The sequence below is a fragment of the Parasteatoda tepidariorum genome, chromosome 7, assembly GCF_043381705.1.
Source record: "Parasteatoda tepidariorum isolate YZ-2023 chromosome 7, CAS_Ptep_4.0, whole genome shotgun sequence".
NCBI lineage: Eukaryota > Metazoa > Arthropoda > Arachnida > Araneae > Theridiidae > Parasteatoda > Parasteatoda tepidariorum.
In genome coordinates, this window is record NC_092210.1 from 71,767,072 (window position 1) to 71,781,181 (window position 14,110).

The following is a 14,110-nucleotide window of genomic DNA, read 5'->3' on the forward strand; positions in this document are numbered from 1 at the left end:
GAAATATAAATCATTTCATACTTTGCTGGTTAGTTTTAGTCATGTATATATAATGCCGGATTTCATATTTTGCCGGTAACAGATATAAGAATTGATTTAAGAAAAAAAAAATAAGTACAACACTTTAAAAAAAATACTACGAAAAATACTACATCCCTCATTTTTAGTCAAACCATACAAATTATTGAAAATACTACGTATGGCAACCCTGGTGAGAGTAAATTCCGACGCATGCGCAGTAAATTCTACTTCCCCACCTTTGAAATAAATGGAATGATCCAGTCTCATTCATATTCAATGTGAGAATCAAGGGCTAGTATAACAAACATCTCTCTTGTATTAGGATATGCTTATATTCACCCAGTTAGTTTTAACAAAATTATATTTCATGAACAAGTGCGACCTCTTGGCTCTCATTCACACTTAATTGATTTGAGAAGTCCTACTTAATGAACTGAGAACTTAATGAATTTTTTGAGTGGTTTTTCTGAAGTGAGAAGTTCCATTTAATTTAACATTGTTTTTGTTGTAGTTTGCTTTTCTGATAAAATTGTTTTAAATATTGATAACAGAATTATTATAAAATAAAGAATAATGACGTCACGCGAAATCTCTAAACTTATTCGTTCGAGAAGTCGACTGTCAGACGATTATTTACTTTTCATAAGTCGAAGTAATTTAGAGCGAGCTCCAATGGCTCCGTGACTCAGAAATGATCCAATAACTTCTTAAATTCAAAAACCTTTTGCAAAATTTCAGCGTCGAAGTTTAAAATGTTTATAGTTAAAATAAATTGAAAATTAGTTATTCAATTCATGAACATTTCAAAAGGTAAGTCTAAGTTTGAGTAATATTTTTTATTAGAAATATTAGCTTATAAAATCTGTTTTCGTGAGTCACGATAATCCTTTCTCTTACCCAAGGATATATCTTAATCTAGTATGTATCTTAATTGTTTACTTTAAAGGCGCTAACGTTTTTTTTTCCTTCTTTTTTTTTATTTGTACGAGTATATAATGTAAGATCCGATTTTAAATAATATTTATGGAGCAGTGTACGGCAACTGTTTTCGGGAATAAAATTCCGTCTGGTTAATTTTGAAAATGTCATCAAGAGAATTACTGTTATATCAACTTTTTTTTGTACTTAGTGAAATTTGTTTCCCTAACGCCAAAGCCTGACGTGATTAGTTAGTACAAAGTGGTTGAATTTGCTCTGCTCTGTTTGTGGAATGAAATGCAATAGTTGTGAAAAGTATAAACAAAGAATGGGGTACCTGCAAGTGACTTTCAACTTTCACTAAGATTCTTTCACAAGGATTTCAATTCTCTTACAATATATTTCTTACTTAACACAAAGACAGGCATGAAGCTACGTAGAACATAAACAAACTAACTATGCATCGAAGTTGCCAGATACACGAAACAAAAATATATCACAGTTACAGTAAAATATATAAGCAACAATTAATAAATCTATGTTAAGTAAAAGATTTAGACAAGAAACAATTATATTTCAACAAATTTGATGAGCGATACGGGGCTGCATTTAATTAACCTCACGTTAATTAACTTTCTACTTTATGTGAGGAAACTTAGCTCAATTTTAACTCGCCATTTTGATTATAAACGATCCTCTGGAGCTGACGTCATAGGTCACATGTGTGGGCATATGTGTTCTTCTCGAAGTGCAAGTACTCAATTGTGATAAACACGTGTAGCTATCTGTGTGGCCGAGGGTGACGTGAGAAGGATCCTATAACCCAAGTTCATGATGCGTATAACATTTTCTTGCTTATGCTTAATTTTAGCTCGATTTTTGCAATGTCGTCTTGGGACTTATTGTCATAACTGCTTTTTGGATATTTTTTTATTTACCTGTTAAAAGGGGCAGAAAAAAAATTTACTTACACGATATTAGTAGTATACCAATTACCACAATTAATTAAGCTTGTTGTTGTTGTTGTTAATTTACGTCGCACTAGAGCTGCACAATGGGCTATTGGCGACGGTCTGGGAAACATCCCGAAGGATGATCCGAAGACATGCCATCACAATTTTGATCCTCTGCGGAGGGGACAATTAATTAAGCATCACTGGCGTCAATAATAATAAGACGTTTTTTAAAGGATACGTATCGTTATTTTCGCCAAAGCTTGAACTGCTTAGTTGCGCTAGGACGCTGAGATTGATTTGCTCTCTGTACATAAATGATAATAATCGAAAAAAAATTTGACAAAAGTAAAATTTTTTATTCTTTCGTTCTTGCTATCATCATTTGCTTTAGGTTCTAGGTTTTTAAATTTACTTATGCACAGTAACTGATTATTCATCAAACTCAAACTATCAATAGAGTTAGGTGGAAAAAGCATACAAATAAGAAAAATTTCACTTTTATGATATAAATAAATAATTTATATCTTAAACATGAGCTTTAGTTCCGACTAGTCTCTGTCGAATACTGGTTTACTTTCTTAAAAAGTCGCACATCTCTGTGACAGAAAAACTTATCTATTTTCAAAAAAGTAGCTTATTTTTTTGCCTTTGAAATCATATAATGACAAAATTTTGCAATATTTTAATGTACGCAAATTGTTTTTGGTAAAAGATTAGATATTTTACAAAATAATAATAAATACTTCATTCACATATTTACTTATTCATCTGAAACGAATACTTTTCGTAACAACCGCTTACTTTGAATAGCACCTATTTAATAGTTTCCTCCCAAAATTTTTCTGTCTAAGTTATCTGCTCAAAAGACGAAGAATTTGTACGCAATTTATATTTTCCTTTGAACTATGCATTTAAAACTGCTTTTACGGTTTCTTTTTCTCTATTACACAACACAGAAGCCTATAAAAAAGGATTTTTTTAAATGAATTTTGGCAACGATTGTGATAAACTTGATAAATTTTTTTCATATTATTATACACATTTTAATCTTCATTTTATCATATTACAAATAGAAAAATAGCCGCTTATATAATACCATGTTTAAAATTATTCATAACTTGCGAAACTCATAAGTTGAAAAAAATCATCCAAATTTGATTACGTTTTAATTTCTTAAACTACATAAATGTAATTTTCGTTGCTAGTAGGATTTTTAAAAAAATTTTTTTCTTCACAAATCGGCGGCATTTTTAAGAACAAAAAATTTAAAAAGGGATAAAATAAATTTTTTGCAGCTTACTCAAAATCAGTCACCCAATTAAAAAATCCCTATCAGCAACAAAACTTTATTTATCGCAAACACTGTCAAAATTTGAAGTAAATTGGATGAAAATCGTAGCAGTTAGAGACACAGCAAGTAAGAGGAATATAGTTTCGTGATCAATAATCCATATAAATACATAAAGTTCTGTTGCAGATATATGCATTATATAATACATAAACTGTGTATTATATAATGCATCAATACCAGATCTTTTCCATCATTTCTATCATCCTCAAGTGCAAGTCTAGTTTTTTTTCTTGTGTGTCAATCTACCTTTATGTGGCACCTTATGTGTTCTTAGAGTAGCAGCTGATATCCTGCGGTCATCTTTATTTCGAACATATTGTTTGGTTGCTGTGGACATACATTATTTCTAATTGTTCCAAAACTGCCAATGACCCTTTGAATCTCTCATTAAAAATTATTATAGCTAAAATGCTTTGATAAGAGTGAGAAAATCTTTAAATCAAATGAGCGCTCTGTTTCACTCGTTCATACATGTCGTAGCGTGTCCTGCGTCGTTCTCGACAAATTTTGCTGTAACTTATACATTTTTCCGAAAATCAATTCAATATTTTGGTACAATATTTGGTCGAGAAATCTAAAATTCTTTTTTTAAAAATGTCACTTAGCCGGTTCTTCTACTAATCTCTTCATTTGTGTTTAGCGTCAGTTTTTTCTTTCTTTTTTTATAAAAAAAAAGGCGAAAAATGGCATCTTGATTGTTTCATTTTTTTGCAGAAAGAAGGTAGTTCTGTCTGTCACAAAATATCAATATTTTAATTTTTTTCAGTTGGATCAGAAGTCAAGACACAGTGCTTTTTTAAAGCTAAAGTTGGTAACAGGAAGAAATATCTACTTAATATAAGCAAATACCACTTTTATACCACTTTACCTGTGTTCTTCATATATAGATCACTTTTTAATGATCGAGTGTTTACAGGTAAAATTTGTCTTTGAACCCCCCATTGGAATCCGATTTATTTAAATAACTAGATTAGGAGAAAACAACTAAATTAAAAGCTGTAAGTAAGGCTTTGATTAAAAATGGTTAATATTTTTCTTTATTTAGTTGATTAGTTACTAAATCAAATTTGATACTTATTATCATTAAAATGATGTAGTAGTTGTCGGCGCATTATCTCTTTCTGAAATAGACTGAGAGCCACATACTTTTGTCATCACTTTTTATTTACTCAAAATAAATGCATACTAAAAGTCTCACTCATCAACTTATGCCATTAAGTTAACGATACTAAATGCTTTACAATTTTCTTAATCTAAGATTAAATTTTCTTTACCAAATGTTTTAGTTAAAAGCTTTCACTGCATGCGTGGCAAGCTGCAATTGACCTCACCTCCTCTGAAACTATTCAATAAGTCCTGGTTAGAAGTCCCTAATTTTGACAAAGTCTCGCCGATTGTGGGTTTTGTGCTATCAACTCTTCGTTTAATTCAATCTAGTTTAATTCTTCAGTGGGTCGGTAAATAGCTGAATTTATTATAAAAAAAAACAAGAACAGACCTTGTATCTTCGTATTATGCAAATTGCTAACATTAGTTGTGATTTACAATGAAGTTTCCCCACAGAAATAATTCGTATTTTCTACTTTCATATATTCTCAGATACAATATCAGCGGAAGGGCAAGCATTCACTATTCGAGGTTCATCTATTAGTGAAACCCATCAGAATTTTAACATTGTTGAAGAAGTTAGTGAAACAAAGTAAGTAAAAGTTACTGAAAGAAATGAGTATTTCACGTGAAATTTTCCAAATGTTTACCTCTGTAAGAACACAATGACAAACCACAAATGCTAATTAGGACAAACCGTAGAGAAATCGAATTTTGGACATTAAAAAATGGTTTATGCTTACTTACGTTTTTATAAGTTCCAACATTATTTGTGTGATTGGTGTCATAGCCAATATGTTGCTTGCATCTCTTTAGTTGGACTCTGTCTAGGGCAGGGATGGCGAACCAATGGACACAATATTTTGGACACGCCACCGATCACAAAGTTCACTATGAAGCATATTAACAATCAAATTAGAATTCACAAAAAACAAAAATAATAAATAAGCAATTATTAACAAAAAAATTAACAATTAATGCCAAAAAAACAATTAATAACCATAAAAAACAGGCTAACAATAAATAACTAGCAAAAAAAAAATTAACAGTCCTGCTTAAACTAACATCTTACAACCTAATATAAGTTATTTGTCATCTAATATGCAACAACAGAAGTCACACTGATGTTACTTTAAGTTGAATTACGCATATGACTGAGACATTGCAAAATGTGTGTGTGTGTGTTTTTTTTTTTTTAATAATAAATAGAGTTTTGAGTTGATACTATTTTGTATTATTATTTTCTCAATAATGAAGTCAAAATTATTTGACGACACGTCTATGACCTCATGAAACAATTTTTCAGAAAAAATGGCACGTTCGTGCATAAAGAGTCGCCACCCCTGGTCTAGGGTGTTGTGGCTGGTCATGGAAGTGGTTTTATTTTCTATGTCTGAAAGTAGCGCGGTGTTGAGTTCCACTCACCAATGCAAAACAGCGGAACACCTTTTACACTGTATATATAGGCTCGATATTTTATCATAATGTTGATCAATCTTGTTGTACCAAACTCATAATTTTCAAAGTTTTACCATTCTCGACACACAAGGCTCTTCGCTCCGCAATGGGAGAAGTAGCCTCTGTTAAAAAATTACGTTCCTCAAGCTAATATCTCAAGCTGAATTCATATATGACGCAGAATGTATTATCGTAGAAATCCTGCAAGATCAGCATGTTGTAGATAGAGGTCCATAAGATTAGGATTTGATCTTATCTTTACGTTAGGACATCTTGTCTTTATGTTTGACACTCGAATTTTACCATCTGCTGTCAAACTTGTATGGTATAATTGTCCTGTCCGTCCACAAAGATTTGGATATTCGAAGGTATTCTGCCGTTGTACAGTGAGTAAAAAAAAAGGGCATCACGCTGAATAACTTTCATCACTGGCAAGGGATTAAAATCTGTCTCAAACTGGAAGTGCTTCTATACCGCTTGCGTATTGGTCATATTCGATTGACCCATAAGCACCTTTCTTTAAACAAAATCAGCCCTGAGTGTTCCAATTGTAAGGAACTACTCACACTAAACATATTTTGTGAAACCCAGCGTAAAATATTTAGACTTCAGAGACAACGCCACTTTGGTAGCTTCCCTCCCTCCGTCACTAATTTTATTAGTTTGAGATGACCCCCTTTCCAAAATTTTCTCTTATTTCAAGGATTTCTCTTATTTCAATTTTTGTATATCAATCTAGTTTTTGAACTGCATTTAAATTGCTATTTATAAACCTAGTTTTAGGCGTGATATAGCCTTAACTGGCTCTTGAGCCAATAACTCCAAACTAACTAACTGACGCAATTATGAGAGCTTTTACTAGTGTTTTGAAGATTCATTTTTAAATGATGTTTCTTGACCCAGAAAAAAATAATACATTACATTCTATCGAATAGGATTAAGTAAAATAGTGACTCCAAACTAACTCTAATAACTCCAAACTAACTAACTGACACAATTATGAGAGCTTTCATAAGTGTTTTGAAGATTCATTTTTAAAGGATTTTTCCTTGACCCAGAAAAAACAATACATTACATTCTATCGAATAGGATTAAGTAAAATAGTGACTCCAAACTAACTTACTGACACAATTATGAGAGCTTTCATGAGTGCTTTGAAGATTAATTTTTAAATGATTTTTCTTGACCCAGAAAAAACAATACATTACATTCTATCGAATAGGATTAAGTAAAATAGTGAATTAAGAGAAAAATAAACATGATATAATTTAACAATTTTAACTCTTTTTCTTTTAAAATAGTAGTGTACTTACTGGTAATGTTATTTTACGATAGTTGGCAGAAAACACCACAAGATGTTATTGACTCTTTGCCGAAGTACAGCATTCGAAAAGATGGTGCATACACAACGCCAGATGCTATATGCCCGATTTGCTTTCGCCATTATAAAATCAGCGAAAACATCATCTGCTTACCTTGCAAACACAATGTAAGTTTTTCCACACCCCAATACAATACATTGGAAGAAAACTTTTTAACTGTAGACTCTCAATTTTTTGTTGTTGTTGCAGTTATATTACATGATGTGTAGCATTTATTTTGAACTAATTTTCGTAAATTAGAGAACAATAGAAAATATTGCTTATAAACCTGGTAGTGTTTAGTAGAATCTATTTATGTTTGATGATACCATCAACTATGCAATTGAAGATTCTGGAATACACTTTATTGAAATACCACTATAGATTGCATAAAGGATACGTTATAATTATTATTATGAACTTTTTATAAGCGTTTTTATTACTGAAAATCTTCACTTTCTTCAAACATTATAAAAACCGAAATGATTAGCAAAATATGATCACTAGTTGCATGATGAATACATTAGAAATTTTTTATCAGTTAAATAATTGGTGATTTTTTTCAAAAACCAATTATGTGCTAGAAGAATTATATGGGAATTTATTAAGTGGTTTTGTTTGTTCGGTGCTTTTTAAGTCATTAAATATTTTTGTAATAAAAATTTTGCTGATTTTGTAAAATCTTTTTCATTTATTATTTCAGTTCCACGAATATTGCATAGAAAATTGGTTGAGATGGGTACGATCTGCCTGTCCAGTGGATAGAAAGAGCATTTTGAATAATTTTAGTTGCGGCACGTAAGATATCACTTATTTTACTCTATATCAAAATAGTTAAGGCTTTTAACAACGTTTCATCCCAGAACTACATATTTATGTTGCAAACCTTAATTTTGATGTTAAATGAAATTTGGCTTCTGTTTATAGTTCATGAAAAAGAAGAAACATTTGAAAAAAAAAATGTTGTGAATGAATATGTTAATAGAAATACACTAAATCAAGTTAATATATAGGTTAGAGCAGCGATGGCTCAGGGGATAGAGCGTTTGCCCTCCAATGAGGTGAACCGGGTTTGAATCCCAGCGATAGCTGGTCAAAATGAATCCGCATCCGGCTTGCACGGACCACAGTTCTGAAGTGAAATATCCTCTGTTTCAAACGGATCATGGATTAGAGTTCCCTTGCCGTCACGCTAATCGTGGGAGGTTCTCGTGATCTTCCTCTCCATGTAACGCAAATGCAGGTTAGTTCCATTAAAAAGTCGTCCACGAAGGAAATTTCTCCCAATACTTGATCCAGGAGTTTCCTTGTTTTCTGGATTGGGTTCAAAATTACAAGGCTACGGAGTTGAACATTAGTAGTCGTAAACCAAAAAATTGGGTTAAAAATCTATGAAAGTGTGATTACACGATGCTAATCACGCATTTACACTATTAGTGTTTTTTTTTCTTTCTGAAAACACCGATTTTGGCCACGTTTGAAAATCGTCTGAGGATATCGACTGTTTGCTATTGAGCACGAGAGGGTGTAAGTTTGTTGTCATCTTGCACGTTGCTGTACATTCAACAGAAACCGCATGTTTTTAGTTGAAAACTAAAGATAACTGTGTTTCCATAAGAAGATTTACATCAGTATGTCAATTATATTAAATAATTTCATGATGCTTAATTTCTATGAGCTTCTGTTTTGTTAAGCCTAATTCTAATTTGTTTTAAGTGGTTGATTTATGATGTGCGTATGGCTGATAGGCAAGCTAATCGTATTTTAATTAATTTTAAATCGTATGCATTCTAAACTAATAGTTCTTATTATAAATTTTAACGCAAAAATAACTTAAATGATTTTTAACGTGAATTATATATTATGTTTTAGTGTTGCTAGACGCTAATAATTCTGGCAACTGCTTAACTCTAAAAAAAGTGTTATGATACATTTGCGGTTTTTACTAAGCCAGGACTGTCATTGGTGTTTCAATATACCATTTTTGTGTAAAATAGTTTCTTTCATTTCTTGGGATATGATAAACTGAAATTTTTTATAGTGTAATTACACGAACTATGACTTAGCTTGAACGGAGACATAGTTCAATTTAACGCAATTAAAATTGTATCAATTTAGCATCATGGTTTCTAGGTTGAGCCAAATGTACTTTCAACAGCCCATACCATGTTTTTAAATCTCGGAAACGTGAGGTTTTTTTTCCTCCAGAATATTCCTTAGCGTGTTTTTTGTAAACTAAGAGGTAATATGTGATAAAAAAATTTCAGTGATAACCTACATCTAAAAGTTTCTACGTCGTGATTAAATAATGTCTATTTGAATGTACTAATATTTTATCCCATTTATTTTTTTATTCAAATGTGCTACTTGATACATATTTTATCTTTCCATCCCTATATCAATCCCTTTGTCGGTGATATTTAAAAAAAAAAAAAAAAAAGGAAGCAGACTTAGATTTTAGAACCAGTAAGTGTATCAAGCATTTTTCTTTTACATTTCCATAAAAAATAAGGCTGACCAATAATTCTCTTCTTTTATTATTTCCTCCAAAAAAAAAAAAAAAACANAAAAAAAAAAAAAAAAAAAAAAAAAAAAAAAAAAAAAAAAAAAAAAAACAGTCCTGATAGAGTCCTAGAAAATTTGCTTCCTGTAGAAGAAAGTAACAGCACAGTTAGCAAGGATGAAATTTTCTCGGATGTCTCGGAAAATGATCAGGATGCAGATGGTAATGAGCAGGACGCAGATTCATTTTCGTTGGAGATGGAAGACTTTGATGAATATTCTTCTAATATTTCAATACATGTTCCAGATCATGAAAAGAAAGATGAAGGTATGTTTTGTGTAGCAATTTTATTCTTTTGATAAATGGTCTTTTTTAACATTAATTTTTCCATTTAGTAGTCGTATGGCTAGTCTCAATCACCAATTTTTTTTAATCGTTCTAGTTGTACGTCTGCCCTCAGCCACCAAAGCAGAGAGCCATACTGATCTTATAGTATATCTTATAGTACACACGACAGTGCGCACAATGATACTAAAACAAAACAATATTACGATATACACCAAACTTCGATATAATACGATATTTAGTAATTCTGTGTATTAACGTTAAATATGCTATTAGTATTTTGAATCATTCATGTTAAAATATTTCGCTTATTATTCAGCTCAGTATTTTGAATAATTCATGCAATTGTTTTTAAAAATTTTAGGCATTTCCCGCTAGTTTTACTGTCCTTAGTTTTTCACGTATACATTTGTACTAAGTACACATTTGTGCGTCGTCAATCAAATGTTGCGGATTCGTTCTTCACTTTTAATATAGTTCTTAAACTTCTAGATAAAATCTTAATCTCCTATTGTTGTTCAATGAGATTTTTTATTAACTCTAATACTAAATCCTTTAAAATTATTTAGTTCATTTATTATAAATGAAAAATAGTTTAAAATTTGAATAGCGCTATTTGTATCGAATTTCTTGGAGTATGAGTACCACATGCACCTGCTTATGAAATTTTTCAATAAGAGTGTTCTTGTGAGTCAATGTCTTCTGAGGTAAGTATTCTTATTAAAAATGCATCTCTTTTCAAACGTAAATTTATTTTAACTTGTTTTTTTTAATTTTATTTACCTCATTAAAAATAATACGTTATTTATTTCTGTTTCAGATATGTCTTGCGCTCCATTTAGAAGCTATAATTTTCCTTTTTCATTTATTAACATGTCATCCTCATTATACACGAAAGCCAACAAATCTATTCAAAATTGGGGTAAAGATCATTCAAGTAATAAAAATCTGAAAAAGCTAAGCTCGACTGTAATAAATAGTGCTAATCAAATATTCATACCACCCAGTGTTTTAAGAGAGCAAATATTAAAAGGGAAAAATGCTTTCTCGTCTGACAGAAAGGAATCTACGACAGGAAATTTAATTTTATCTCATAAATATGAATTTATGACAGAAAAGGTATCTCACAGAAAGGTATCTATGACAGAAAATGAACTTTATGGAAAGGTATCTACGACTAAAAATGCGTCACATAGAAAGAGATCTACGATTGGAAATACGCTTCTTATTAATAGGCAAGAATTTACTATACGAAATACGCCTCCTAGAAAGAAATCTACGACGACAGTAAATGTACCTCAAAGAAAGGAATTTACGACTAACAATTCGAAAAAAATCAAAAAGAAGAGTCGACGACAGAGAAGCTAATCTGCGCACTGCACACAAAAATAATCTGAATACGATTTCTTTCAATCTGTATTTAATAAAATAAATAACTAAATAAATAAATATAATAATAAATAGTGTATGAATAAATATAATAATGAATACTGTAATAAATAGTGCTAATCAAATATTCATACCACCTAGTTTTTTAGGAGAGCAAATATTGAAAGGGAAAAATGTTTTCTTGTCTCACAGAAAGGTATCTATGACAGAAAATAAACTTTATGGAAAGGTATCTACGACTAAAAATGCGTCACATAGAAAGAAATCTAAGATAGGAAATACGCTTCTTATTAATAGGCAAGAATTTACTAAACGAAATAAGCCTCCTAGAAAGGAATCTACGACGACATTAAATGTACCTCATATAAAGGAATTTACGACTAACAATTCGAAAAAAGCAAAACGAAGAGTCGACGACAGCGAAGCTAATCTGCTCACTGCACACAAAAATAATCTGAGTACGATTTCTTTCAATCTGCATTTAATAAAATAAAAAACTAAATATTTGGGTCATTTGTAATACAAAATTCAGATTTATGGGCTTCTTAAATTATGTAAATAAATAAAAATCTAGTTGTTAAAATTAATAAATAAGAAAACGAACAAATCATTTATAATATGATCAACAAGTAGAAATAGAATTTAAATACGTATGTCCCATTTATCCTTTACTTTAGTCCCATTTACCCTTTTTAGGAAACAATAAGTTGCATACAATTTTCGAAGTTAAGGTGAAGTATGCTTGACAATGGTAACTTAAAGCTGCCTTTCTTACTTATGAAGATTTTTAATTGCAGTTATTTATAAGATTTTTAATTATATCTAACATTTTAAAACACTTATAATAGAGAAGAGTTTTAAAGAAATACTTATTATAATGAGGCTCTCAGCAGCGTAATTTTTACTAGAACATGAAGCGAATGATTCCAAAAAAACTGTATGAAGCAAAATATTTACTTAAAGAAAATTCTTTTGCGTCATAGTTGAAATCGAAGAAATGTTGATATGCTTTGAGGATCCGAAACATGAAGCTCCTTATCAGGATGACAACTTAACTTTATCGACCTACAAAGAATGACATTTTCGTCTTGTCGAGCATGTCAACTTTTTTTTCTTCCTATTTTACCTATGATGTAAAAGATGTCTTTACATATTTTTAAATGTACTAGAACATTAATCATGTGGGAAAATTTTACATCTTATTTTCATGAAATTATTTTAGATTTACTACATCCACACAAATAAAGAAAATTTCTGCACAAATTTTTTTAGATCTTTTTTAAAAGTTCTTCAAAAAACTCGCTTTGAAGGTTAAAATGTTATTAATCTGCTAAATAGAGTGTTTAAAATAATGTTATATCATAACACGTAATCTTTTTAATTCTTATTAATTTTAACGTCCTTTCAAAATCTGTACTTCAAATATCGATCAAGAAGAATTAAACTATTTTTAGCTTTTTTATTATGCTAAAAATTTAATATTAAAAAACTGTTTTACCTTCAATCCTGCAGATGGTAGCAGCAATTACTAGCTATCACAAAAATAGCTAGTCTGAATTATAATAAGTTTTCTGCTTAAAAAGTCAATGTAAAATTTCGACAAAACATTTTTCAAACTTATCTTCCCAGACTTGGACACAGAGAACAGAGAAGACCGATCATACAATAAAACATTTATAAGTAAATTACAATATAAAACACTCATTTGTAAAGTTGCTTTTTCCCCTTTCATCTTATAGATTTTGTCACCATTAAGGAAACATAGATTATGCTGCCATCTGTTCGCATTTACAGTAACTAAAAAATTACTGCAATTCTTTAATTTATTTAAAAAAGAGTTTATTCTTTTCTTTTTTTCTTCCACTTCTTCAATGTTCAATTGAATTCTTGAAACTGAGGATGGATTCTTCTGTTTTCTTGTTTTCAATAAAAAAAAGCAATTATTTTCTTTTCACGTTTTTATATGCATTTATTTGCTAATATCCAAATTTTCATTGAATTAGTGCCATTTCAGGAATTGTTTTAGATTACAGTAGGTAGTTTTCTTTTTACTGCTTGATGAGTTTTATCTTTTTTTCTTAGATATTAGGAATATAAATGCACGAACATCAATTCCAATAGATGCCTTTTTTCTTGCGTGTGTTGTGTTTTCCAATTTTTGCTTGAACCAGAACGGAAACTTATAGAATTAATTTATTGTTGTCCAATAGGAATAATTGAAAAATTTCGTTAAAGGCAATCAATATATTTTTCTGTTCTGTATATGTTCGGCAATATTAAGAATGTAAGCTTTGTATTATACATGCTTGGCGTTGTTGGGCAACGTAGAAAATGTGAGAGTTAATATATATTTTACTTAAGCATTGTATACAACGACTCAAGCAGGTAAGTATAACTTTTCCATGGGGGGTGTTCAGAAATTCAAAATTGACAAATTGAAGTGAAGTTAAATTTAGAATTGGGGTCTAATACTAATGCTATCTCTACATATTTTAAGTATACATTGGTAGCGTTTAAATATTTAAGATTTAGTGGTGTATTAATAAATTTAAAACTAAATTTGATTTTCTAACTTATACCCCAGTAAAGTTTTTATTTTCATTGAAAGCTCTGTTATATTATTATAAATAATACTCGAAAACTTCTCTCCCTTCCTCTGTACGCTTTCCCCTTTCTAGAGTGGGAGAATTAAATTTCTTCT

The 14,110-nt window shown here is 30.4% G+C and overlaps 1 protein-coding gene across 1 annotated transcript; it reads left to right on the forward strand.

The window, feature by feature from the left end:
* The first annotated feature begins 307 nt into the window (after positions 1-307).
* LOC107440034 (uncharacterized) lies at positions 308-11,909 on the forward strand. Its single transcript, XM_016052812.3, has 6 exons — positions 308-831; positions 4,846-4,945; positions 7,147-7,300; positions 7,876-7,970; positions 9,791-10,002; positions 10,841-11,909. The coding sequence occupies exons 1-6, from the start codon at positions 816-818 to the stop codon at positions 11,386-11,388; spliced, it is 1,125 nt and encodes a 374-aa protein (XP_015908298.3). The 5' UTR covers positions 308-815; the 3' UTR covers positions 11,389-11,909.
* The last annotated feature ends 2,201 nt before the right edge of the window (positions 11,910-14,110 follow it).